This window comes from Ahaetulla prasina, chromosome 2, assembly GCF_028640845.1.
Source record: "Ahaetulla prasina isolate Xishuangbanna chromosome 2, ASM2864084v1, whole genome shotgun sequence".
Classification (NCBI taxonomy): domain Eukaryota; kingdom Metazoa; phylum Chordata; class Lepidosauria; order Squamata; family Colubridae; genus Ahaetulla; species Ahaetulla prasina.
In genome coordinates this window covers 20,558,196-20,583,105 of record NC_080540.1, presented here as the reverse complement: position 1 = coordinate 20,583,105, position 24,910 = coordinate 20,558,196, and the positions used below count along the sequence as shown (strand labels likewise).

Genomic DNA, 24,910 nt, shown 5'->3' with positions numbered 1-24,910 from the left:
TCATCGCTCCAGTTTGTTCATGCAGCAAAAACATTTGGGAAGGAGTGATGAAACATCTGTAATTCTCTATTTTCCTACATAAGAAGGTCTCTCTCACCCCCCCCCCAATGGTTTTTTCTGCAACACAACTGAGGGGGGCGGAGACACACACACACATTGTACCTGGGTGCACTTAACAAAATAGAAAGAAGCCACTTGATAGGGCATAAATTTTACTTTAAATAAAATACACAGCATAAGCCGGTCATACAAACTTCCACACATCCACGCGCGTGCGCACACACGCACGCACACACACACACACACACATACGCACACAAACATGTACAGAGTTGCCGTATGTATGGCTGCCTCAAACCGGCAAGTTCTCATCACAGCCAAAGTCCAGCAAATTTGTTTAGAGTGGCAGAAACTGCTCCCTAACCTGCCCGCCCCCCACCCACCCGCCGAAAAAGGCATGGAAAGACGGGGGGACGGGGGACTGCTGGAAAACAGAAGGAAGAAAAAACCCAGTCCCCTCTTTTTGCCACCTGCTAGTGCAAACGATTGGAAGATTAGAAGAACACGCGGCAGGAAGGGTTGTGCTGAGAGGGTACTGGGTAGGTGGGGCCTTTCGGGTGGAAGGAACCTCCTGCCCCACATCTCTTTTTTCTCCAGGGAGGGCTGGACAGTACCACCGCAGTACCAGTTTCTCCATTGGATTTTGCAATGAGGCAAGACGGCGGGTCTCTAGCTCAGGAGAAGCTAGAAAGAGGTGGATGGCTGCCATCTTGCGTGTGTGTGTGTGTGTGTGTGTGTGTGTGTGTGTGTGTGTCCTCTGTTGCAAAGGAGGGACAAATAGCATGCCTTGTCAGTTATGGGTGGTAATGAGCAGCCCTGTGGGAGCACCAGAGTTCTTCTTTAAACAAGCCATTTATTGTCATCTATAGCCTTGCGGGAAAGCAGCGTGGGCAGTACTCTCTCAAATGCAGTGAGAGGCGTGGCGGGGGGAGCATCTCTACATAATAGCTCTAGAGCCCACCTATATTCCTCTCCCCCCCCCCAAAGAAAGATTAAAGGGAGCAAAGCTGCTTCCCTCCCACACCTCTCTCTCTCTCTCTCTCTCTTTCTTTCTCTCGGCTTCTAGACCAGCCTTCCAGCAGCTGAGAATAACTACCGGTACATCACCAGGGATCCAACAAGCCAGGATAAAAGTGCAAAGTTGCAAAGTTACTTCCGGCATGCAATGCTCCCAGGGAAGAGGGGCATGCTTGGGGAGATGGCAGCTTGATAGATCAGGTAAGGTGGGATTCAGAATGCTAAAATCTCCAAAAAAAAACAACAACAACCAAGACCTGGGACTTGGATTTGAACCCCTGAGGTGGGGAGATTAAAAGGGCAGAAAATCTGGGATTTGCACCTATGGAGTGGGGGGTGGGGAATCAATCTGGGATTTGCACCTACAGAGTGGTGGTGGGGAATCAACGCTGCAGATGGATGAGGCCAAAAACCACTATGGCAGGGGTCTCCAACCTTGGTAACTTTAAGACTTGTGGACTCCCAGAATTCCTCAGCCAGCTTTGCTTTGCTGAGCTTTCACAAGTCCACAAGTCTTTAAAGTTGCCAAGGTTGGAGACCCCTGCGCTGTGGAATCCATGCCTCCCCTTGCAACTTCTCCTAATGCCAGGGAACCAGCACTTCCCCCGCTTCTTCTGAAGGCCGGGACTTAAAAGGGGCGGCGGGAGAACGGGCAGGTCAGAGGCTGATGCTGCGGTGGTGCTTAAAGGGGTGGGGCTGAGCCATCCGCCGCTGCTCCCTTTCCTCCAGCTCATCGCTGTTGAGACTGGCAGCATCAGACAGGCCGAGCAGGTGTTCAACCGAGTCAAACTTCTGCAGGTCAGAGGCAATGGTCTGGAAGCTGAGGACCGAGAGTGTGTCGGCCGAGGCAACAGGCTCAGGAGGTAGCACCATCCCACCGTACAGCAGCGCCGGGCTGGCTTCAGCACCAACTGGGGAAGCGCGCCGTCCTACCAAGCGTTGGAGCCGCCGCGCGTGGATCTGCTCGCTGATCTGCTCCAGGTTGCGCAGGGCTACGGAATAGCGCATTTTGGCCTGGGCGACCTGCTGCTCTAGGGACGTCACCCTGGCCTTGTGCTCCTAGAACGCAAGGAATATCAGGCAAGAAAATTTACCCTGACGGTTAATATCGCATCCATTGGTACATCTTTTTTTTTTTAATAAAAAAGTTTTATTTCCATTTTCCAACAGCCTATTCAATATACAGTCTCTTATTCAACATTAGTCATTAACTTTCATTTGTTACTTATTCGGACCTGCCCAGCTACCACTTCCTTCCTTAACACAACCTTTCCTCCTCCCTTCTCTACTTTCTTCTACTTTCTTCATCCTTCCTCTCCTTTGCTTTTCTACTTCCTCTCCTATTTCCCCACTCTTCTCTTCCACCCTTTCTAACCCTCTCTCTTTCCCCTTTCTTCTTCCTCTCCTTTCCCCCTTTTCTACCTCTCTCTTTCCTACCTACTTTCTTCCTTCACTCTCTCCTCTCCCTTTCCATTCCCTTCTGAAGTGGCAGCTGAGCAGCCCCGATTTCATTTCAAATTATTTCTATTTCTTAATTACATAACTTCAATCATTCCTTTACATTAATCCTTCATCTCCCCCCCTCTCCCTACATCCATTGGTACATCATTGTATTACACCGAGGACAAGATCTCTGCTTTAGGAGCTGTATCACTGAGGAAGATTGGAGACTGATATAGACATCCATAGAAGTGCACTCTTCCATGCTGAGTGAGTAAGTAGTTAAAACTTTGTGGTTTAAGTTTGCATTAGGTAGAAAAGATGGATGGGAAGAATCCATCCATCCAAATTAAAAAGAGGACGGGAATTTGCAGCCCTCAGCCCAAAGGTTGTGCATTTAGGCTTGTGTATAACCAGCTGGGAATGAGATCCACTATTTCTACCTAGAATTCCAAATTCTCTCCCATCCCATTTGAAAAATCTGAATTCTAAGCTAGTACAGGCAGTCCTCGATTTACAACGCGTTGCTTAGTGACCGTTCGATGTTACAACGGCACTGAAAAAAGTAACTTATGACCATTTTTCACGCTTACGATCATTGCATCATCCCCACGGCCACATGATTTACATTCGGATGCTCGACAATTGCCTCACACTTACGACAGTTGCAGTGTCGTAGAGTCATGTTTTTCAGCTTTTGCAACTTTCTGACAAGCAAAGTCAATGAGGAAACAAGTTTACTTAACAACCGTGTTACTGATTTACTTAACCAATTATGGCAAGAAAAGTCATAAAATGGGGCAAAACAAATTTCTCACTTAGCAACATACATTTTGGGCTCAACTGTCGTACGTTGAGGACTACCTGTACGCCAGGTGGGTCTAGGCCAGGGGCGTCAAACTCAAGGCCCCAACTTACGACTACAATCCAGCCCGTGGGGCCAGCCTGGAAATGTCAAAGGACCAGCCCGTGGTGCCTCTGACAGCTAAAACTGACCGTGGTGCCTCTGACAGCCACGAATTAAAAACACATCTATTTATTCGCGCGGGGCTGGCTTAAATTTTATTGGTTTTAAATTTTTACTATTTTTAGTGGGTTTTAGTTTTTATGTTCCAAAGTTTTAGGCCAATTATGTAATAGGTTTTTTAATTTGTATTTTAATTGTATATTACATTGTTTGTTTTACCTGGCTGTACACCGCCCTGAGTCCTTCGGGAGAAGGGCGGTATAAAAATTGAATAAATAATAATAATAATAAAAAAACAGGCTGCGTGCCGGGGCCCCAAACCTCGTTTTCACCCACCATGGCCTCCTGCAGCACTTTGCCGGCTGAAAACAGGCCCCAAAATGGCCGGCAGAGTGCCGCAGGAGGCCATGGAGGGTGAAAACGAGGCACAAGGGGGCTGCGCACAGACTCCCCACACACCACTTTGGCCGGCATGGTGCTGCAGGAGGCATCCGTCCCGCTGCCCACTGCCCCCACCCCCTGCTGGCCCGTGGAGGATAACGACAATGCTGACCCGGCCCTCGAAGAAATCTAGTTTGACACCCCTGGTCGATGCCAACATGACAACAGAGCAATAGCAAACCACTTCCATACTACAGGTAGTCCTCGACTTATGACCGCAATCAAGCCCAGAATTTATGTTGCTAAGTGAAACATTTGTTCAATGAGTGTTGCCCCCTTTTCCCTCCTTTCTTGCCACAGTTGCTAAGTGAATCATTGCAGCTATTAACTTAATATTCACTTAACATGGTTGTAAAGTGAATCTGGCTTCTCCATTGACTTTGCTTGTCATAAGGTCCCAAAAGCTGATCACATGACCCTGGGACGCTGCAACTGTCCTAAAGATGAACAGGTGCTAAGCATCTGAATTCTGATCACGTGACCAAGGGGATGCTGCAGATGTCGTGTGAAATACCATCGTAAGTCACTTTTTTCCAGTGCAGTTGTAACTTTGAATGGTCTCTAAATGAGTAAGTTGCAAGTCGAGGACTACCTGTACTTCCAAGGAAACTACATGGGTAAGCACTGAAAGTTGAACTTGATTCAGAAGGAGCGTTTACTTTATCCTCCAGGATAATCCAAATGTTTAACTTGAACTGGAAGAGTCATGATCTATCTATTTATCCAAGCGGGACTGGCCTGAATTTTAAATTTTAAATTTTTAAATTTTAACAATTTTAGTGGGTATTTTATATGGTCAATTTGACGGTTTTTAATTTCGGCCTTTATTGAATAAGTTTTTTAATTGTGATTTTAAGTTTGTATATTTAACTGTTTTAATGTAGGCTGTACACCGCCCTGAGTCCTTCGGGAGAAGGGCGGTATAAAAGTTTAAATAAATAAATAAAATAAATAAATAAAATGATAGAAAATGTTCTTGAAACTCCAATCTGTACCTAGCGTTTCATAATTTCGTCTTTAGAATTTTAGAATAACAGAGTTGGAAGGGACCTTGGAGGTCTTCTAGTCCAACCCCCTGCTTAGGCAGGAAACTCTACACCACTTCAGACAAATGGTTATCTAATCTTTTCTTAAAAACTTCCAGTGTTGGAGCATTCACAACTTCTGGAGTCAAATTGTTCCACTGATTAATTGCTCTAACTGTAAAGAAATTTCTCTTAGTTTGAAGTTTCTTCTCTCCTTGATTAGTTTCTAGGAGTGGAATATGTTTCTGATGAGGAAACGATGAAGCTACTTCTCTAGCTTCGTCTCAGGACAGATGGGAAACAATTACAGGTAGTTCTGAATGACCACAATTGAGCCCAAAATTTCTGTTAAGTGAGACATTTCTTAAGTGAATTTTGCCCCAATTTATGATCTTTCTTGCCAAAGTTGTTAAGTGAATGACCGCAGTTGATAAGTTAGCAACCCGGTTGTTAAGTGAATCTGGCTTCCCCGTGGACTTTGCTTGTCTGAAGGTCGCAAAAGGTATCACATGACCCTGGGACACAGCAACGGTCATAAATTGAAAGAGTTTCCAAGTGTCTGAATTTCGATCACATGACCATGGGGCTGCTTGAAAGGTCATAATTGTGGAAAACAGTCATAAGTCACTTTTGTTTAGTGCCGTTGTAACTTTGAACGGACACTAAATGAACTGTTGTAAGTCAAGGACTAACTGTATAGACCTGGCTTTGCAAAAATCAAAATCTGCTCCTCCCCCCACCCCCCACAAGGGACTCAGGGCAGGTTCAAAGGTCGACCTCACCTCCAGGATTTGGTTGAACTGAGCCTTCAGCTCAAAGTAGGGCTTGCTCTTCAGAATCACTCGCTTGAGGGACTTCTGGAGTGACTGCACCTTTGCCTCAGCCTGCTGGCAGAGCTGGGTGACCCGCTGGTGCTCCCGTTCGCTGCGCAGGCGCTCTTCCTCGGCCTCGTTCACCTGAAGGGCAGAGGAATCACGAGTTTACTGAACTGACACTGGAATCAGCCTTGCTATTCTCTTCTCTCCACCTTCATGGTGATGGCTCCTTTCTGACACTATACAGAAACTACATCTTGTTGTGACCGAGGCCCAAGTAATTATTACCAGACACAATCAGTCCTAAACAAACGTATTTTATTAGAACAGCTGAGAAGTACTTCATTCTCAGCTTAGTCCAAATTAATTCCAAAACAAAGTCCTTCAGAAAAAGTCCTTCGGCCTTATCACAAACCTTTGTCTTCTTTGGCATCCTGCCAAAGGCTTTTCTTGGCAAACCTGCGAAGTTCAGAAACAAGAGATGCCAACTAGAAACAAATGTAGCAACGTTGCTTTCCTACAAAGAGCCCAAGAGCCTTTGCTGCTCTTTTAAGCCTTATGGGAAGGGTCAATTATCTCGTGACCTTACTCCCAAGTTATCCTTTTTGCTTTAGCTGCTCTTGCCTTCTGGCAGCTCTTCGCATGCATGCACTAGGAACAGCAGGAGCCTGCCTCTTTGCTGTCCACCTCTGAAGGCTCCGGAGTCCATGCATCACTCCCAGATGGCCCTGGCCCCATCTCTGCCTCCAACGCAGAGCCCTTGTCTGGGCCTTCACCAGAGTCCAGGACTGGTCCATGGTCCTCCCCAGCCTCCTCACTGTCAAACTCCACTGCTAGCTCCGCAGGCTGCTAACAGATCACAACACATCTATGGGGTGCTCCAGAGCAACATTTCCCACTCTGGAATCCTCCTGATCATCCAGGACTTTCTTGGAGTCCATCAGTCCAATTCCACCCTATAGAAGAAGAACTTCACCTTGGAGGTGGCATGGTTTAGCATCTCCTGCCAGGTGGGATCCAGCCGGTTCTTGTCTGCCATGACTCCCTGCTCAGCCACAAAAACCATTTCCCGGGCCGCGTTGTGCATGCTCACGGCTCGTTCATACCGCAGGGCAGCCTTCTGAGTCTCTTGCTGGGCCTGCCAGAAAGCAGGAGAAAATAGAATCGGCAATGTTAATTAAACAACCACTATTAAACCAGCCTGTATACAAGGAATCGGTCCCTTTGGTGTCCCTTTCCCTCTTGAGGGAAATCCATCCATCGTTTTTTTCCCCTTCATTTCTGTCAGATTTGATCTAGAGCTTCAATCTTGAGAAGGCATTTGAGATCTGTCTGAAACAAACGAGGCTCATGAGGCATCTGTGTCATTTGGAGATGCATGCCAAAAAGAGCACTGCATGCCAAAACAACAAGATACAGGGAGAGTTTTTTTCTCCATGCCATCACTCTGCTAAATGACTAATTCCCACAACACTGTTTTATGCTCTGGGATGTCAAACCATTTGGTAGGGTTTCAGTACTATTATCCTCCTTATCTTTCCTATTATCTATTTTCTTAGCTTCTTAGGACTATGGCTTTGTTGCTTGTATTTATGCTGATTGTTTTTATTTAGTGTCCTATGATATTTATGTTGATTGCTTATTTAGTATCTTATGACTATCTTATGACTTATGTTCAATCTTATGATTTATAACAGCGCGCGAATCATACAACTATAAACCAAAAATAGCAATAATATATTCAGGGTTAGTCCACTTGAGATTGTGATTTTATTCTATTTCAAAATGACTGGCTTAGTTCAGTGTAATACTTGTTTTGCAGCTGTCTTTCGCAGTACTCTTTTCAAATTTGGGTACTGTCCTCTTTGTAAACAAATTAGTAGTCTACGTGGACAGATTACCTATCTAGAATCTCAAATCTGTGCTCTCCAAGCAGAAATTAGGTGCCCAATTCAGCCATTCCACTCTACTGAGCTGCCGTGCCATCAGTCCCCTCTACTACAAAGATCCTGCAGAAGAAGGGCAGTATGGACAACCGAAGGTTCTGGCAGGGTGAGAGTTGTGAACCATAAACACAAAGCTTTTACAGTGTCCCGGTATAACAGATATAGTGCCCTTGCTGACCTTAATAGGGACACTAAAGTAACAGGTCAAGGTAATTGTGATACTGATAACTCAAACAAGCAGGGGATCATGGTCAGAGATGAAGAACATACTTTGGAAAGGGAAAATGTGAATCAGGTATTACACATCGGTCAGACAAGAAGAGCATGGTATCCAAAAAGAGAAGCCACTTTCTGACTGGTGATTCAATTGTAAGGGATGTAAATTTAAGAAAGGATATGGAGGTTTTGAAAGAGGTCAGGTGTCTGCCAGGTGCTACTGCCAGCAGGGACAAGAGGCGTATTCTTAAAATAGTCAAGAATGCCAGTAAGTATTCTAATGTTGATGCTAGTATACATCTTGGCACAAATGATCTGTCCCAAAAAGATGTACTTTCTGTGCAGAATGATTTCCAGAGCTTGGGGTATGAACTTAGTAGTATAGGTTGTAGGCTTATCTTTTCAAAGCTTTTACCAGTATTTGAGGAACAAAAAGGTAAAGGCCAGCGTATAGTGGAGTTTAATGTATGGCTAAAGGAGTGGTCTAAAAGGGAAGGCTTTGGTTTTATTAGTCACGATGTCTGCAACTGGTCCAATGAAAAATTACAAAAGAGATGGATTGCATCCATCAAACAAAGGGACTGAGTTACTTAGCAATACATTCACAGATTTTCTGGATAAACATTTAAACTGAACAGTGGGGACAGAGAATTAAATGATACAGAAAATTTCTGTCCCCAGCAATCCAAAATTAATAGGGTTATCAGTGCATGTAACATAGCTTTTCTGTGGGAGTAAGATTATCAGCCCTGCACAGAGTATGAGGAATAAGCAGGGTGAATTAGAAATTCAAGTAAATGAGGGCAGATATGATATTGTTGCCATTACGGAAACTTGGTGGGATGAAACCGACAAATGGAAGATACAGCTAGAGGGATATAAATTATTTAAAAGAAATAGACCAAATAAAAGAGGAGGTGGAGTTGCACTATATATAAGAAATAACTACATCTCTACAGAAATAGAGCACAACAATGATGAAAATTATCTTGAATGCATTTGGGTCAATATTAAAGGGGGGGAAATGATATTGCCATAGGTCTATACTATAGGCCACCCAACCAAACAGAGGAAGTAGATGAACTTTTTGCTAGTCAGCTAACTAAGGTATGTAGGAAGCACATCACAGTAGTAATGGGGGATTTTAACTACCCTGACATCAACTGGGAGACAAACTCTGCACCAAGTGGAAGATCCAACAGGTTTCTAACAAACCTAGCAGACAACTTCGTTTCCCAAAAAGTAGAGAAGGGAACAAGGGGATCAGCCATATTGGACTTAATTCTCACTAACATAGATGAAATGATAGAAGGTGCTGAAGCTACAGGAACCTTGGGGGCAAGTGATCACGCAATACTGAAATTCAACATTATGCAAACACAAGTAGTAGAACAAAGTTAAACTAGAGTCTTGGACTTTAAGAGAGCTAATTTCAATAAACTTAGAGAGAGCTTGAGAAGGATTCCATGGATGAGAATCCTCAAGGGGAAAACAACTCAAGAAGCTTGGGAAATTTTGAAAAGTGAGATTATAAAAGTCCAGTCTAGCACAATACCAATGAAGAAGAAAAATAATAAATCTCAAAAGAAACCAGCGTGGATGCATAAAGAACTATCTGACAAATTGAAAGACAAAAAGGACAAGTATAAAAAGTGGAAAGAGGGACAAATAACTAAGGCAGATGACGTGAGGAAAGCTAAGGCTCAACGAACAAACAAAATTAGTGGACCAGAGGAATGCTGTCAATATAATTTACTGGGACTTCAGCAAAGCATTTGATAAAGTAGACCATAACCTACTACTAGATAAAGCAGAAAAATGTGGGTTAGATAGCACCACCACCAGATGGTTTCGCAATTGGCTGACCAACCGCACTCAACGTGTAGTCCTCAATGGAATTACATCCACATGGAGGGAAGTATGCAGTGGAGTACCCCAAGGCTCTGTTTTAGGCTCAGTACTCTTCAACATCTTCATCAATGACTTGGACAAGGGATAGATGGGGAAGTCATCAAATTTGCAAATGACATCAAGCTGGCAGGAATAGCCAACACTCCAGAAGATAGGCTAAAGATACAGAAGGATCTTGACAGACGTGAACATTGGGCGCTAACTAACAAAATGAAATTCAACAGTGAAAAAAGTAAGGTTCTACATTTAGGCAAAAAAACCCAAAATGCGCAGGTACCATATATGTGGTACCTTGCTCAATAGTAGTAACTGTGAGAGGGATCTTGGAGTCCTAGTGGACAAACATTTAGATATGAGCCAGCAGTGTGCAGAGCTGCCAAAAGAGCCAACACAGTTCTGGGCTGCATAAACAATCAAGATCACATGAAGTGTTAATACCACTTTATAATGCCTTGGTAAGTCCACACTTGGAATATTGCATTCAGTTTTGGTCGCCACGATGTAAAAAAGATGTTGAGACTCTAGAAAGAGTGCAGAGAAGAGCAACAAAGATGATTAGGGGACTGGAGGTTAAAACATATGAAGAATGGTTGCAGGAACTTGGTATGCCTAGTTTAATGAAAAGAAGGACTAGGGGAGACATAATAGCAGTGTTCCAATATCTCAAGGGTTGCCACAAAGAAGAGGGTGTCAAACTATTCTCCAAAGCACCTAAGGGTAGAACAAGAAGCAATGGGTGGAAACTAATCAAGGAGAGAAGCAACTTAGAGCTAAGGAGAAATTTTCTGACAGTTAAAACAATAAGTGGAACAACTTGCCTGCAGAAGTTGTGAATGCTCCAACACTGTAAATTTTTAAGAAAATGTTGGCTAGCCATTTGTCTGAAATGGTGTAGAGTTTCCTGCCTGGGCAGGGGGTTGGACTAGAAGACCACCAAGGTCCCTTCCAACTCCGTTATTATGTTATGTTATGTTTATGATGGTTGTATTTATGATTATTTTTATGATTTATCATTTGTTGCTTGTATATACCCTGAACATTTATACACCAGAGACAAATTCCTTGTGTATCCAATCACACTTGTGAAGAGAAGAGAAGAGGGGAGGGGAGGGGAGGAGAGGAGAGGAGAATTCCATTCCATATTATTTCAGACTGTAGGAAGGGGATGGCATATTAGTTGGCTATGTTTTCTGAAGAAGAGCATTGCTAAGTACTTCAAACCAGAGGACTGGGAAAAGAGGCCAAAAAAGATTAGTTTAAAAACCAGCCTCCCAAAATGGAGGGTTTAGTAGGTATGCCAAGAGCATGCCTGTCATCTCACAAATTTTTAAAAGCAGAGTTCCTGAGTTTGAGTCAGCACTTCCTGATATCATGGTAGCAAATACTGGAAATACTGGAGTCATCTTATATTTTAACCATGCTGTTCTAGAGTTCTCATAGAAATCAAAACTTGTAGGAAAGCCCAAGAATGTAAGGCTGCGGTAGGCCAGCTCAAAGCTCAGAGCCTGTCAAAAGAGCTCAGCCAGTTTGACAGGACTGATATCTAATCAGTGATCCTGGTTTTCCTCAGACTCATATCAGCCTTTGATCTTACATACACAAAGAGAGAGCAGAGTGATTGGAAAGAGATTTTAACAGTTTTGGAAAAGCAATGGCTCTCTCAAACCAAACACGCCCAAAAGCTGTGGTTTATCATGCTGATCTGTCTTTTCCAACATTTTATGTTTAAAAATTAAATTTAAAAATTAAATAAGAAGTTTCTCTTTTGCAAGCTACAGTGCAGATCCCTAGAGAATTAATATATGCATTATAAAATAAAGAGAGACTCTTTCCCCCACCTCCTTCTGGAAGATAATGGTGTGAAAGTACAAGTAATCTGTAGATGGCTTCAAAAAAGAAGGACTACGTCAAGTCATTTGTTCAAGCCAGAGGTTCCTAGTTCAGGACAATTCCTTCTGAATTCAGATAATGATTTATGGCTTCTCATAAAATGAGTAGAAGAATGCTGAAGCAGAACCCAAGTTGGAGAGCCTTGTCAAGGGCCCCGTTTCCTGTGTCACTACTAACATCCATAGTAAATTTCACTTAGCATCATTTATTTTTGTATTTATTTGTATTCCGCCTTTATTATACTCTTTCGCTTTAATAGTTTTGTACGTTTTCTGATATACGCTGTCCTGAGTCACTTATTGAGATGGACAACAAATAATAAAATATCTTCTGGTGTTGAAACTGCAGAGGATAAATGATATAGCAACAGCAACAGCAATAAAGACTTATATACCGCTTTACAGTGCTCTAAAGCCCTCTCTAAGCGGTTTACAGAGTCAGCATATTGCCCCCAACAATCTGGGTCCTCATTTTACCGACTTTGGAAGGCAGAGTCAACTTCGAGCCTGGTGAGATTCGATCTGCCAAATTGCAAGCAGCTGACAGTCAGCAGAAGTAGCCTGCAGTACTGCACTCTAACCACTGTGCCACTGCAGCTCATATATTCATGAAAGGCCATGGTCACTATTATTTTTCTTCCTTTAAACTAAGTTGTCTTTAATATAACATACAGAAGACAGGTGAAGAAGTTGCAAATCAATTTAGTAGTTTAAAATTTTTTGGGAGAGCTTCTTTCGCAAGGGTTGGGAACTAACGCTGTAGGAATATATCAATCAGTGTTCAACTGGAGGGAATAATATGCATATAATGGGGGTGGTTATATACCTTTCTTAATGCTTTAATTGTTTTGTATGGGTTTTTTTTGTCTCCTTGGATTTTTTTTTGTTTTGTATTTTAACTTTGTTTTGAATAAAATAAAAACATATGGGAAAAAAAATATTGAAAAGCCATGGCCTGCATACCTCCCTGGCCAAGCGCCTGGCTTCGTAATAAGGGCGCGCTTTCTCGATGCAGTTCCCCAGTTGGGAGCCCTGGGCATTCAGCTTCCTAGCGGATTCAGACAAGATCCGGCGGTATGTGGTGCGGGCCTCCTGTTAAGACCAAAGGTATAAACTGTGTTAGCATCTATAATAAACATCCTCCTCCCCTCCAATTCTTGCCATATTTATTACTCTTGTTCAGACGTTGCCTGTCTAGCCTGCCTGTGTCCTTTATGACAGGGGTCTCCAACCTTGGCAACTTTAAGACTTGTGGACTTCAACTCCCAGAGTTCCTCTGCCAGCAAAGCTACTTTATGAGATTCTTTCTCTGCGATGGATTCCAATGCTATGTAAATTGAATGTTTTCAAGGGCGACTCAGGCAGAAGGTCCACACCATACGGCCACCATCTGGACCAGCGACAGAGGCCCTGATGATGCCAATCTATCCCGAGTGTTAAATCGGGGTCCTCAAACTATGGCCTGAAGGCTGGATAAGTCTGCCGAAGCCATTAATATAGCCCACGCAGGACCATGAGGCTGCCCCACCCACATCGCCCCGCCTACCCGCTGGCCCCCATCCGCCTTCTGGAGGCCAGGGAAGCCAAAAATGGGGCGTGCGGAGGCCTCTAGAGGCCACAAATGGGCCCATTTTGGGGCAGCAAAGAGGTACTAGAGGCCGGGGAGGCCAAAAATGGCGAGAGAGAGAGAGAGAGAGAGAGAGAGAGAGAGAGGGAGGAGAGGGAGAGGGAGGGAGGAGAGAGAAAGAGAGAGAGGGGAGAGGGAGAGGGAGGGAGGGAGGGAGAGAAAGGAGAGGGAGAGGGAGGGGGAGAGAGAGAGAGGAGAGAGAGAGAGAGAGAGAGAGAGATACACATAAACAGAAGTCCCTCATACACACCCCAAGGCAGCCACATCCCTTCACTATTCTGCTTTCCACCCTCAGGAGCATAACAAATTAAAGTTTAATTTGTGTGTATTGTTTGGACTGCTAAATTGGCCACGCGCACCCAGGCCTGGCCCCTGAACAGTCTGAGGGACCATGAATTGGCCCCCTGTTTAAAAAGTTTGAGGGTCCCTGTGTTAGATGCACATTAGCAGCAGTAGCGAAATCTTAAAAGGTGATAGGACAAGAGCAGCTCCAAAGCACTGGGTTGAAACAAAAATCCTATCCATCACTTAGCCTTAACAAGAAATAATCTCATGTTACTGGCAGTTCTTGGGGAGAAATGACTTTCTATATGTCATGCCAAGCAGGCTGGCACAGTTTGCAAGAGAAGCCACAGAATTGGCTCCAAAGTTTAAACCAGGCCAAAAGTACTAATTGATCTTACTTACAAAACTGATCGTACTTACAAAACTGATCTTACTTACAAAAAACAAAACAACCTTTAAATTTTTGACTTAGCAGAACTAAATCAAATGACTTTTTAAAAATAGTCCTCCCAAACTCAGTGCCTCCTATATATTGTCACAGTTGCTGGGAATTTTGGGACTAGTATAATCCTAGCATACAGATGAATTCTGAGAGGGGCCTTTTCCCTTTAGAAAAAAAAAAATCTTCTGATGTTGAAACTGCAGAGGGTAAATGATACATTCGTGAAAGGCCACAATTTTAGGATTTGCATTCTGAGTAATATTGATGCAACTATTTTAGCCTTTGGTTTTTTTAAAAAAACACCAAAAAAACAAAACAAAACACACCACAGCCCAACTCTTCTTCCTTTGTGCTGTCTAAAATCTGCAATCTGCCACTGAATTTCAGAAGGGCGGTATCCCGGAGTGGGGTTGGGGAGACAGGACAAGAGGGGATGACGACCAGTGTAAACTATGAACCACAACTTGGGTCAGTCCTCGGACAAGAGGGGATAGTCATCCCTGAGAAGACTCAGGAGTTTTTTTGTTGTTGTTTTTTGTTGTTGTTTTTTTACATTTATATCCCGCCCTTCTCCGAAGACTCAGGGCGGCTTACAGTGTATAAGGCAATAGTCTCATTCTATTTGTATATTTTTTACAGAGTCAACTTATTGCCCCCCCAACAATCTGGGTCCTCATTTTACCTACCTTATAAAGGATGGAAGGCTGAGTCAACCTTGGGCCGGGCTTGAACCTGCAGTAATTGCAGGCTACTGTGTTCTAATAACAGGCTTCTTAACAGCCTGAGCTATTCCGGCCCCTATGAGTTGCAATTCAGTCTCCTGGGTGGTTCAGGGGACATTGATAAAGTGGCAACCTTAGAAGGGGTCGACCTTTTCCATCACCACCATCACCCCATTGCTCCCATCTCCACTCTTAAACTTCACATAAGCTGCAGATCCTCCAAGAGGCAACTTGCTTGCAACACAATATAGAGCCCAAATATGGAGTTTGGGTTTTACGCTAACCAGATGAAACTTCCTTTCCTCAACCTCACTGGTTTTCTGGTGACAGGGGATTGTCTTAATTGGCCTGAAGCTTACTACGCTAAGACATGGAGAAGTAAGAGAGTTCTAACTGCAATCTTTCTGGCTGGAAGATCCTCCCTTCTTCCCTTGCTTCTGTCGTAACGTCAAATGGTCACTAAGCGATCCAGTCATGAGTCAAGGAATATCTGTATGTCTGGATTCAATCCACTTCCACTCCCTTGCCTGAGTGAGGGTGCTTTTCCCTCCCTACAATATGAAGGAAAATCTTGAGCACACAACCCACCCTCCCCTCCCCTCCCCTCCCTTGGTGTTTTAAGGAATGTTGATTCTGTTGCCGTACATCCAGCTGCAATTCCACTCGATTGATTTCTTCGTTGGCTTGATTGAGATGTTCCAGCTCTTCCTGTGGGCAGAAAATCATAGACCGAGGCTTAAGAGAAGGCAGAGAACTAAGCACAGCACACAACTCTCCTCTGATCTCGGCATGGCCACCAGGGTGGGAATTCTAGAACTTGGCATCCCAGCATATCCAGAGGGAGGGAATTCACTTCTCAATGTGGCCTAATTCCTACTTGACTTCTGAACAGGGATGAACATATACGTTCATGCATAGGCATGTATTCATTCAAGCATTCAGAACATGCAGGGGGAGAAAAATCCTTTACTGAATGCAGAATAAACAATTAAGAATAAACAATTAAGAGCCATGGTGGCACAGTGGTTAGAATGCAGTATTGCAAGCTAACTCTGCCCACTGCCAGGAGTTCAGTTTTGATGGGCTCAAGGTTGACTCAGCCTTCCATCCTTCTGAGCTTGGGAAAAGGAGGATCCAAATTATTGGGTACAATATGCTGAGGGACGTAAAGCACTGTAGAATGGTATATAAATCTAAGTGCTATTGCTATATCGTGTTTAGAATAGAATAGAATAGAATAGAATAGAATAGAATAGAATAGAATAGAATAACAGAGTTGGAAGGGACCTTGGAGGCCTTCTAGTCCAACCCCATGCTTAGACAGGAAACCCTACACCACTTCAGACAAATTGTTATTCAACATCTTCTTAAAAACTTCCAGTGTTGGAACTGGAGGCAACTTCTGCAGGCAAGTTGTTCCACTGATTAACTGTTCTATGAATAACTTTATTTATAACAGAACAATTTTATTCTGTTAAACCAGAAAATATAGCTTTCAAAATAAAGTTAATGTTTTATTTATATGAAGGAGATTGACAAGATTCAGGAATGTAAAGAGTACTGATGATGGGGCACTATAATTCTTTTCACCCTTTTTGGGGCAAGAAAAAAGTAGAGCTCCCAGTGACAAGCTGTTCTCATTTTCTTCCTAAACGCCTGCAAAATAATCCAAAAACAGATCGTGGCTCAAAATCAGACTGAGGTCCTTCAGGAGGCAGGAAAGCTAAGTTTTAGCTCCCCTCTGACACAGTTTTAGCTCCCCTCTGAGCCAGTTTTTAAAGGCCACCAGATCTGGGTTATAAACAACCACAGAGTCACTAAATGGTAGCAAAGACTTTTTCTTTATCCCTTTGCTGCCACCTAGTGGATCTCTAGATTTTTGCAACCAGACTTTAGGACCCAAACTTCCTAAGTGTGTGGTCAGGGAGGCAGGGCCACAAGAGAAGAAATTCAGCAAGCCCTCACCTGAATCCGAGGGTCAAGCTCTTCCTCCTCCTCCTCCTCCTCCTCTTCTTCTTCCTCATTTTCTTTCTTCTTGGCATCGCCACTACCATCACACATGGCTTCCGGCCCAGGCACCCGCTGCTCCTCGTTGCCTTCCGAGGGGGTCTGCAGTTGCCCCGGAGGCGTCTGCCGCCCATCCCCCATGTTCATGCCCAGCACCAAGCGCTGGTCAGAGTCCTCCATGCCTGCCTTCCTGTGCCTCTCTGCGGCCTCTGCTCTCCCTCGGTGGGCAGGCTGCCCGAGTCACAAAAACCCAGGCACCATGTGCAGGCCAGGCCCGCCCACGGGGAATTGGCATGGGGTTTCTGAGCTCATCCAGATGCCTTTGGCAGGCGCGGCAAAGGAGGAGAAGAGGCCAAAGTTACAGCATCGATCCAGGAAGCAGTAGGCCGCCTCTGTTGATGTCAGCCGAGTTGGAATCCTTTCGAAAAGTAAAGTGGTGCAATGCAAGATCTTCCCCACAGAGAGAGAGGGGGGGGGCACAGGCAGGGAGGTTCCCAAAGATGCTCCTTTGCAGAGGGGGTGGAGAAAGTTCCCTGTCAGGCGTATCCTCCACCCCCCCCCCCTTCTACTGCATTCTCTTAAGATCCTCTCTTGATGGTAAGCTCCAGCAGCACAACCTAATGAACTGAAACAGCCAAGCGAGAGGCAAGAGAGAAAAAAAAAACAGAAAATACATTTTAAAAGCTAGCTATTTAGTAAGAGGCAAAAGAAAAAGACAACGGGACACGGTGGCTTGGTAGCTTAAGATGCTGAGCTTGTCGATCGAAAGGTCGTCAGTTCAGCGGGTTCGAATCCCTAGTGCCGCTTAACGGGGTGAGCTCCCGTTACTTGTCCCAGCTTTTGCCAACCTAGCAGTTCAAAAGCACGTAAAAAAATGCAAGTAGAAAAACAGGGACCACCTTTGGCGGGAAGGTAAACAGCGTTCCGTTCACCTTTGCCGTTTAGTCATGCTGGCCACATGACCACGGAGACATCTTCGGACAGTGCTGGCTCTTCGGCTTTGAAACGGAGATGAGCACACCGCCCCCTAGAGTAGGGAACGACTAGCACGTATGTGCAAGGGGAACCTTTACCTTTTAGGAGGCAACAGACAACTACAGCTCCATTTCAGGTGCTGCAAACTAAAGTTGTGTTCTTTGCCACAAAGACATATCAAGTCTTTTCCTGTCTTTTAGAAAGTTTTACAAAGGCAACCGTACTATCTCTTGCAAGAAGCTGGGGCACCTTGGAGACAAACAGCTTCACTGCAGGATAAACATTTATTGAACAGAGGCATTTTCATTAGATAGAGACACAGCTTTTACAGGGGCGATCTGTCTTCCTATCACTGTACATTTGCACTCATTTTGCAACCTGCATCAGACAATGCTTTGCATTCCACTTCTATCTAACTATAATGCCCTCCTCCCTGCAAAGCCATGTGTACAAATCTATGCATACACACCAGGGGTGGGTTCTAAATTTTTTTACTACCAGTTCTGTGGGCATGGCTTATTTTGTGGGCGTGGTTTGGCAGTCATGTGACTGGGTAAGAGTAGCTTGGCCATCATGTGACTGGGTGGGTGTGGCCAATAACAATAAATAATAAAAATAATAAACAAAGTATACAAAACAATAAGAGGCACCAAAAACCAAATTTCACACTTTACACACACACAACACAACACAACTGACTCACACACAATGTAAAAGCAACTGCACTTCACCCAAAAGGGCCCCTGCAACAAGCAGGAACCTCACAAATCCACAAAAAGCTCAAAAAACAAGTTTCACACTTTACACACACACAACACAACAGACTCACACACACACAAAATGCCACATACAGCTTTGTGAGATTCTGTGTGTTTGTGTAGTTAGAGTGAAACACTACAGAAACATACCAAATCTCAGAAAGCTGCACAAATATTTTGTTATTTTACTTAAATTTTTTAGATCGGGGTCTTCAACCTCCTAACTTTAAAGTTTGTGGACTTCAACTCCCAGAGTTCCTCAGCCAGCAAAGCATTTGGCTGAGCAATGGATTCCAGGCAGATTTGTGGACTTCAACTCCCAGAGTTCCTGGGGAACTCCAATCAATTACATTAGCTGCAACCGATTCTGCCTTCCAGACAATGTAACTGATTGGAGATGCCGAAGGAAAGCGAGCCCAAAAGGAGCTTGCTTAATTAAGTAAGTGAGGAGGGGGGATTGGGTGGCCAGAGAAAAAAAGTTTTTAAAATGCTCCTCTGAGGATCCCTGCTCAGCCACACGATCATCAGAGGTTTTTTTTTTCTTTTAAAAGCCCCTTTTTGGCTGAAGAAAAGAGGCTTTTAAAAGTAAAAAAAAAAATCTTTGATGATCGGAGAACTGGTTTGGGGGCGTGACCAGCCAGCCATTACCACCGGTTCTCTGAACACCAGCAGAGTTTACTACCGGCTCTACAGAACCGGAGCGAACCGGGGGCAACTCACCACTGATACACACATAAATACATATACCCATCATGCTATATCCTATGGGGGTGGGGGGATGGTCAGCAACATTATGCACAATGCAGAACTAATCAGCCAAATACATTAGGGCATGAGAGAAGAATAAAGAAACATGCCTAAATTTAGTTTATACCAAACTACAGTATTCCCGTACAGCAAAGTTTTGGTCACCACAGAACCCCTGCAGTCACATGATTGAGATTTGGGTGCTTGACAACTGGCTTGTTGTGACCCAGGCCCAAGTAGGTAGTAATAAACTTAGTCCGTGGAAAAACAAACTAACTTTATTCGAACAGCTGGGAATTACTTCATTCCCAGCGTCGTTCAACTCAAAGTAAAACAAATGCCTCCCAACACAAATTCCTCAGTTCTCTCACAAACCTTAGTCCAGTTAGGCAAACTGCCAAAGGCCCTTCCTGGCAAATGTCCAGAAGCCACAAAAACAAAGACATAGATGAAGCAGAAGACGCAGCTACAACGCTGTTTTCCGGCAAAGCTCAAATGCCGGTGCTGGTCTGTTTTAAGCCTTATGGGAGAGGCCAATCATCTCTTGGCCCTACTCCCGAGTCGTCCTTTTTGCTTGAACTGCTCTTGCCTTCTGGCAGCTCTTCTCATGCGTGCATTAGGAACAGGCTCCTCCTGTTCCTCTGCCTCACTACTATCAGTCTCTGGAGGCTCTGGAGTCCGCACCTCACTTCCCGATGGCCCTGGACTCACCTCAGTCTCATCGCTCTCCGACTCCATTGCCAGCTCTGTAGGCTGCTGATGGACCACAACATGGCTCACATTTACTTATGATGGTTGTAACGCCCTGCAGTCACATGATCCCCATTTGCAACCTTCCCCACTGGCTTCCCATAAGCAAAGTCAATGGGGAAGACAGCGGTAAATTGCTCTGATAAATCCCCCCGGTCTTCCTGTCCTCACACACAACCTGCACTAGTCCTCCCAAGCCCTCCTCCAATTCACACTTGGTGTCAGCTTTGGAAGCCATACTAGGCTGGAAGCTTCCGTGCTGCCACTTTCTTGCGTGTGGGCAAGTAGGAGGGGGGGATTTAGTAGAGGGGTTGTCTTTAGGCTTAATGTTGTGTCTGCGCCCCCTGAGCCGGGCCCCCTGCCAGAAAGTGACTCGGAAAGTGAGGGGGAAGGGCCATCAGGACTTACCTCTGGAGCACCGGCTCAGCTCCAGGAGCCAGAGGCAGGCCAGGTGGAGGAAATAACGAGGCCTCCGTCCCCTGACTCTTTTCCCCCCCCAGGCCATGCCTCCAGACCCAGCTGATGGCAATCAGGCCTGGCTGGACCCTAGGTTTCGTAGGCAGGAGAGGCGGGAACAACAGAAGCAGGGGTGGGGCAGGCCTAGGAAGTGTTGTGTCATGGAGCAACACCCCACAGGATATAAAAGCAGCAAGGGCTGCTATACCACTTTGTGGCGAGCAAATCAACTGCTTAGAGGGAGAGAGCTGAAGTCCTGTTTGTTCCTGGTTTCCTGGCTGACTCATCGGCATCAAGAGAGATAACAGAGACACTTGGCAGACACTCGCTAGTTTCCTGCCACAGCTGATAGTTGCCGGCTAATTAAGTCATCGCTCGTGTCTCCTGGATTGCAGAGGGGGACAGAACACATAATAGCATTCTTCCTGTCAGTCAAGGTCACACCAATCCTGCATCTGGAGAAGGAGTGGTCTCGAGATGGGACGGTTGGCGATTGGAGCATGTGATCGACATGAGGATTGAGGAGATGGTTTTGGGGGATTTTGATTTACTGAGGAAAAATCCAGACCTCTCAGATTTGGATTTTCCCAGATGTGCCAGTTTAGCTATCCTAGTAAACAGAACTTTGAAAGATGCTCGCTTTGGAGTTTTTACTTGGAGTGGGTTTTTTTTCCTGGAATGCTGACACTCGGCCTGTGCCAGGGATCCCCTGCCTCCCACCTTCCACATGGTGCCTGGGACTCCCATTCTTTCCTGCTTAATGATCTGATCTGCATGTCTTGGGGTTACAAATGGGACTCCAGGGATTGCCACTGCTAAGTGATGTGGCCACATGACATCATGCTTTACAACCACATCACTTAGCAATAGCAATCCCATTGTAACCTGAGGACCACCTGAATTTAATTAATTTACACCAAAGCCCAAAAGACGCCTTTTGTGGTTTACACTTTTTGCCTCTTTTTCTTACATTTCTTGTCTCTTTTTTTAGGAACTCAAAAACTCCATTCCAAAGGTTGTTCACTGCCACCACTTGTCCACTTCCAATCAAAATTCTGCCAACCACCTTCTAAGCTTCCTGTACATTTGCATTCATTCTTATTATTTTTTCTTTTGTGTAGGGGATAATAGTATTATTCCAAAGATCAGGCACTGAAGTGGTCTTCACCCCTGAACAAGTTGCAGCCACTCCATTTGCAAATCATATTTTAATACCTCTGCAGCCATATCATTTTTACAGTTTCTATGACTAATTGACAGCTAAAAACTTGGACACTAATAGCTATACCATTTGTTTCAATTCAGCTCTTCAACATAACACTATTATCCCATATAAATCTCCAAAATACTCCTTCCAGCATACCCTCCTTTCAGTTTCATCATAAATCCCTTTTATCATTCTAATTCCAATCTAGTTGAAGCTCCTTGTTTAGTCTTCTTCACCCACTGCCAAAATATTTTTATAATATATTATGATATTATAATATTTATTTTAAATATTATAGGACATGGAATAAATTTTATGAATGGGTAGAGACAAGAAGACGAAATGAAAGGGAAGTTTATGAATGTTAATAATTGTTAGTGTGGAGAACAAAGATGTACAAAACTATGGATATAATGTGGAAAAATTTGTAAATAAGCTAATGTAAATAGAAATTTCATTGAAGTTTTCTTTCTTTTCTTTTCTCTTTTTTTTAGTTGTATTACTAATTTAGTTGTATTACTATGCACCAAGACAAATTCCTTGTGTGTCCAATCACACTTGGCCAATAAAAAAAATTCTATTCTATTCTATTCCTGTAATTATTCTTAACATAGTACAGTTATAGTTATTAGCTTGTGTGTTAAGATTTACCATTGATTTCTCTCTGATTTACCATTGATTTGCATTGTTATGCTGACATGGCACTGTCTTTTCCAAAATATTTTTTAAATTTCTAACAAGTTTGCTTTGAATTTCTCTGCCATTTTTAATCTTAACTATTTTTTTGTTTTTTAAAACATTCTTTGTAGTTATCTTCTCTCTCTACAAGTTACACAGTATTTCCCTCTTCTGCATTTTTGCAGCTGTCAATCTCTTACAAGCATTATTTTTCATCTGTAACCTCTTTTACTTCATCATTCCATTAAATGCCCTTTTTCCATTAGCATAATTCCAGATACTTCTACAGTATTACATAATTCTTTTCACCCTGTTCCAAGAAGTTTCCTATTTCCTTACGTCAACTTTCCATTTATTCTGCTGGACAATTATTATATCTTCTAATGCTTTTTCATACATATTTTATATTTTCTCTTCCTATGGTCATTCTGGTTATAATATTGTTTTCTTTAATTTCTTTCCTTTCCTTCTCTGTCTACTTTTTTCACTCATGTTAAAAATTATCTATCCCTTATTCCTTTCTTGTATTGTTCACCAATTCTCTCAGCTTTCCAACATAATCAAATCAATCATGCTTTAAGTTTATCTTTTCATTGCCGTATGTAGATCTCAACAGACTTATGCTTAAATCATGTATAGATATTTTTCCAAACAGATGTTCACCAATTACAATTCTCACTCATCCTTAATGTCTAAACGACTCGAATGTTTTTTCTCATTCTCACTCATCCATTACTGTCACCTATTAAATAATTCCTTCCATCACTTTCCTTCAGACTGTATAATTTTTCCTAAATTTGGAAAACTTTATCATCATTTATTGGAGCAGAATATCCAACTATCACTAATCTAAGGATTTTCTACGTTCAGAGACTTGATATCTTGACTACTAGTAACTTCATGGTTGGGTCCATGCACTTTTTTTGGCAATAGTAGACATTTATCTTCTTTTAGGATGTTTAACTTCCCATCTAGCCTTCTATTCCCTGGAAGTCTCCCATCCACATAACAAACCAAATTTGATCCTGCTTAGTTTCTTAACCCAGACAAGATCACCCACAAAGATGACACCAATTCATATTGTTGGATCTGCAGTTTAGCCAATTCATTCATAACAATATACTTTCCCTCCCTACATTATTCACCGCTTTCATTTAGAATGAATGACATTCTTCCTCTTAATTTCATGAACACACATATTTTTCTTTCCTTCGTTTCCTGTTCTTTGCCATTTACTTCACTTAAGATTTCTGCTCACAATGTTCCTCCATATCCTATGGTCTTCACCAGAGGGCCCAGAAAGACTGAATTCTGATCCCATCTCAGCTTTGAACAATTGAGGCTTTATTTTAAACGTTAGAGGAACACAGAAAAGAAACAGAGCTGGTTACCACCCTCAGCTGTGTATCTCATACTAACCTGCTATATATTACTTGCTAATGCTTAAAATAGTACTAACACAAGCATGACCAAAGTTGGTTTTATCCCAAGCATGCTCATGCTTTTCTATGCAAGCCAGGACATCTGATTAATTAATGTTCATCCCACCTTTATTATTTTTATAAATAACTGGAGGCAAATGAACATACCTAATAGTCCTTCCTCCTCCTATTTTTCCCACAACAATAAACTGGTAAAGTGGGTTGGACTGAAACGAGTGAATGGCCCAAAGTCACCCAGGTAGCCACTGCCTTGAAAAACAACATACTTCTCCCCCCCCCGCTCCCCCCACAGTCCACCAATTTAAAAATACATGGATGGACTGGCACACACCAGAGCATGCATGCATGCAAGGCTATCAGCTTGTCAATCTAAAACAACATTAAAAAAAAATCTAATGAAGTTGGTTTTTAATCTATAAAAGCCACGACTCCCTGGTTTTTTGTATAATGCCAGCTAGGAATTAAGGAAATTTGGAGAGGACCGAAGTGGGAACAGCTGGCTTGTGCCACCCCAAATTCGCTAGGGTTTAAAGGGACGCAGCAGCGCCGCCCTTTTTATTTGCACCCGTCTATGCAGACCCACAACGGGGGTCGCCCAAGTTTTACCCCGTGAGCTTTCCAATGCAAGCAAAGACTTAAGATCCGGGGATCGCATCGAAAACTCTCACTTTTTCCCGGTCTGCGCTCTTTCTGCGTCGATTCCGGCGGCATTCCCAACGCTGCGCGGCTTTCCCAACCCGAAGCGGCCCCAACCAAACGCGCGCGGGGCGGGGGGGGAGAGAGGTGGGGGGGAGGGGCTGGATGTTTTATTTACCTTCAAGCTTCAATTGCACCCGCTCCAACCACCGGCCTAAGCGGAAGCGGAAGTGCTGCGTCCCAGAGAAGCCACCCTTCCATTTCCCGAACTTTTTAACGTACAGCATGGCGGCTACCTACGGTCTGGACGGCAGGTGTTACGGATTTTACACCTTAGGCAATTCCCCCACCCCCTCCCCTCAAACATCCTGGAGAAAATGCAAGGATCTTTGGCCTGCAATATATATGTGCTCCTATTCCCTTCACCACAATTTGCTACTTTGGGTTTCTT

At 43.7% G+C, this 24,910-nt stretch overlaps 1 protein-coding gene across 3 annotated transcripts; it reads right to left on the bottom strand.

The window, feature by feature from the left end:
• Positions 1–195: 195 nt before the first annotated feature.
• SH3BP5L (SH3 binding domain protein 5 like) lies at positions 196–24,696 on the bottom strand. 3 transcript variants are annotated; one of them, XM_058167574.1, is made up of 7 exons: positions 24,638–24,696; positions 16,769–17,435; positions 15,449–15,511; positions 12,691–12,819; positions 6,742–6,903; positions 5,733–5,906; positions 196–2,136 (listed from the first exon to the last, which is right to left on the bottom strand). In XM_058167574.1, the coding sequence occupies exons 2-7, from the start codon at positions 16,988–16,990 to the stop codon at positions 1,735–1,737; spliced, it is 1,152 nt and encodes a 383-aa protein (XP_058023557.1). In that variant the 5' UTR covers positions 16,991–17,435; positions 24,638–24,696; the 3' UTR covers positions 196–1,734. The 3 variants fall into 3 exon arrangements, with proteins under 3 accessions (XP_058023557.1, XP_058023556.1, XP_058023558.1); XM_058167573.1 differs by lacking the exon at positions 24,638–24,696 and adding an exon at positions 24,492–24,617; XM_058167575.1 differs by lacking the exons at positions 15,449–15,511; positions 24,638–24,696 and adding an exon at positions 24,492–24,617.
• Positions 24,697–24,910: the final 214 nt, after the last annotated feature.

Excerpts from the sequence above, each read along its gene's own strand:
- SH3BP5L (XM_058167574.1), bottom strand. The coding sequence starts at position 16,990 with ATGGAGGACTCTGACCAGCGCTTGGTGCTGGGCATGAACATGGGGGAT. Across the intron at positions 15,512-16,768 it reads AGCTTGACCCTCGGATTCAG|GAAGAGCTGGAACATCTCAA; the intron begins GTGAGGGCTTGC and ends TTCTGCCCACAG. Across the intron at positions 6,904-12,690 it reads CCAGGCGCTTGGCCAGGGAG|GCCCAGCAAGAGACTCAGAA; the intron begins GTATGCAGGCCA and ends GCTTTCTGGCAG.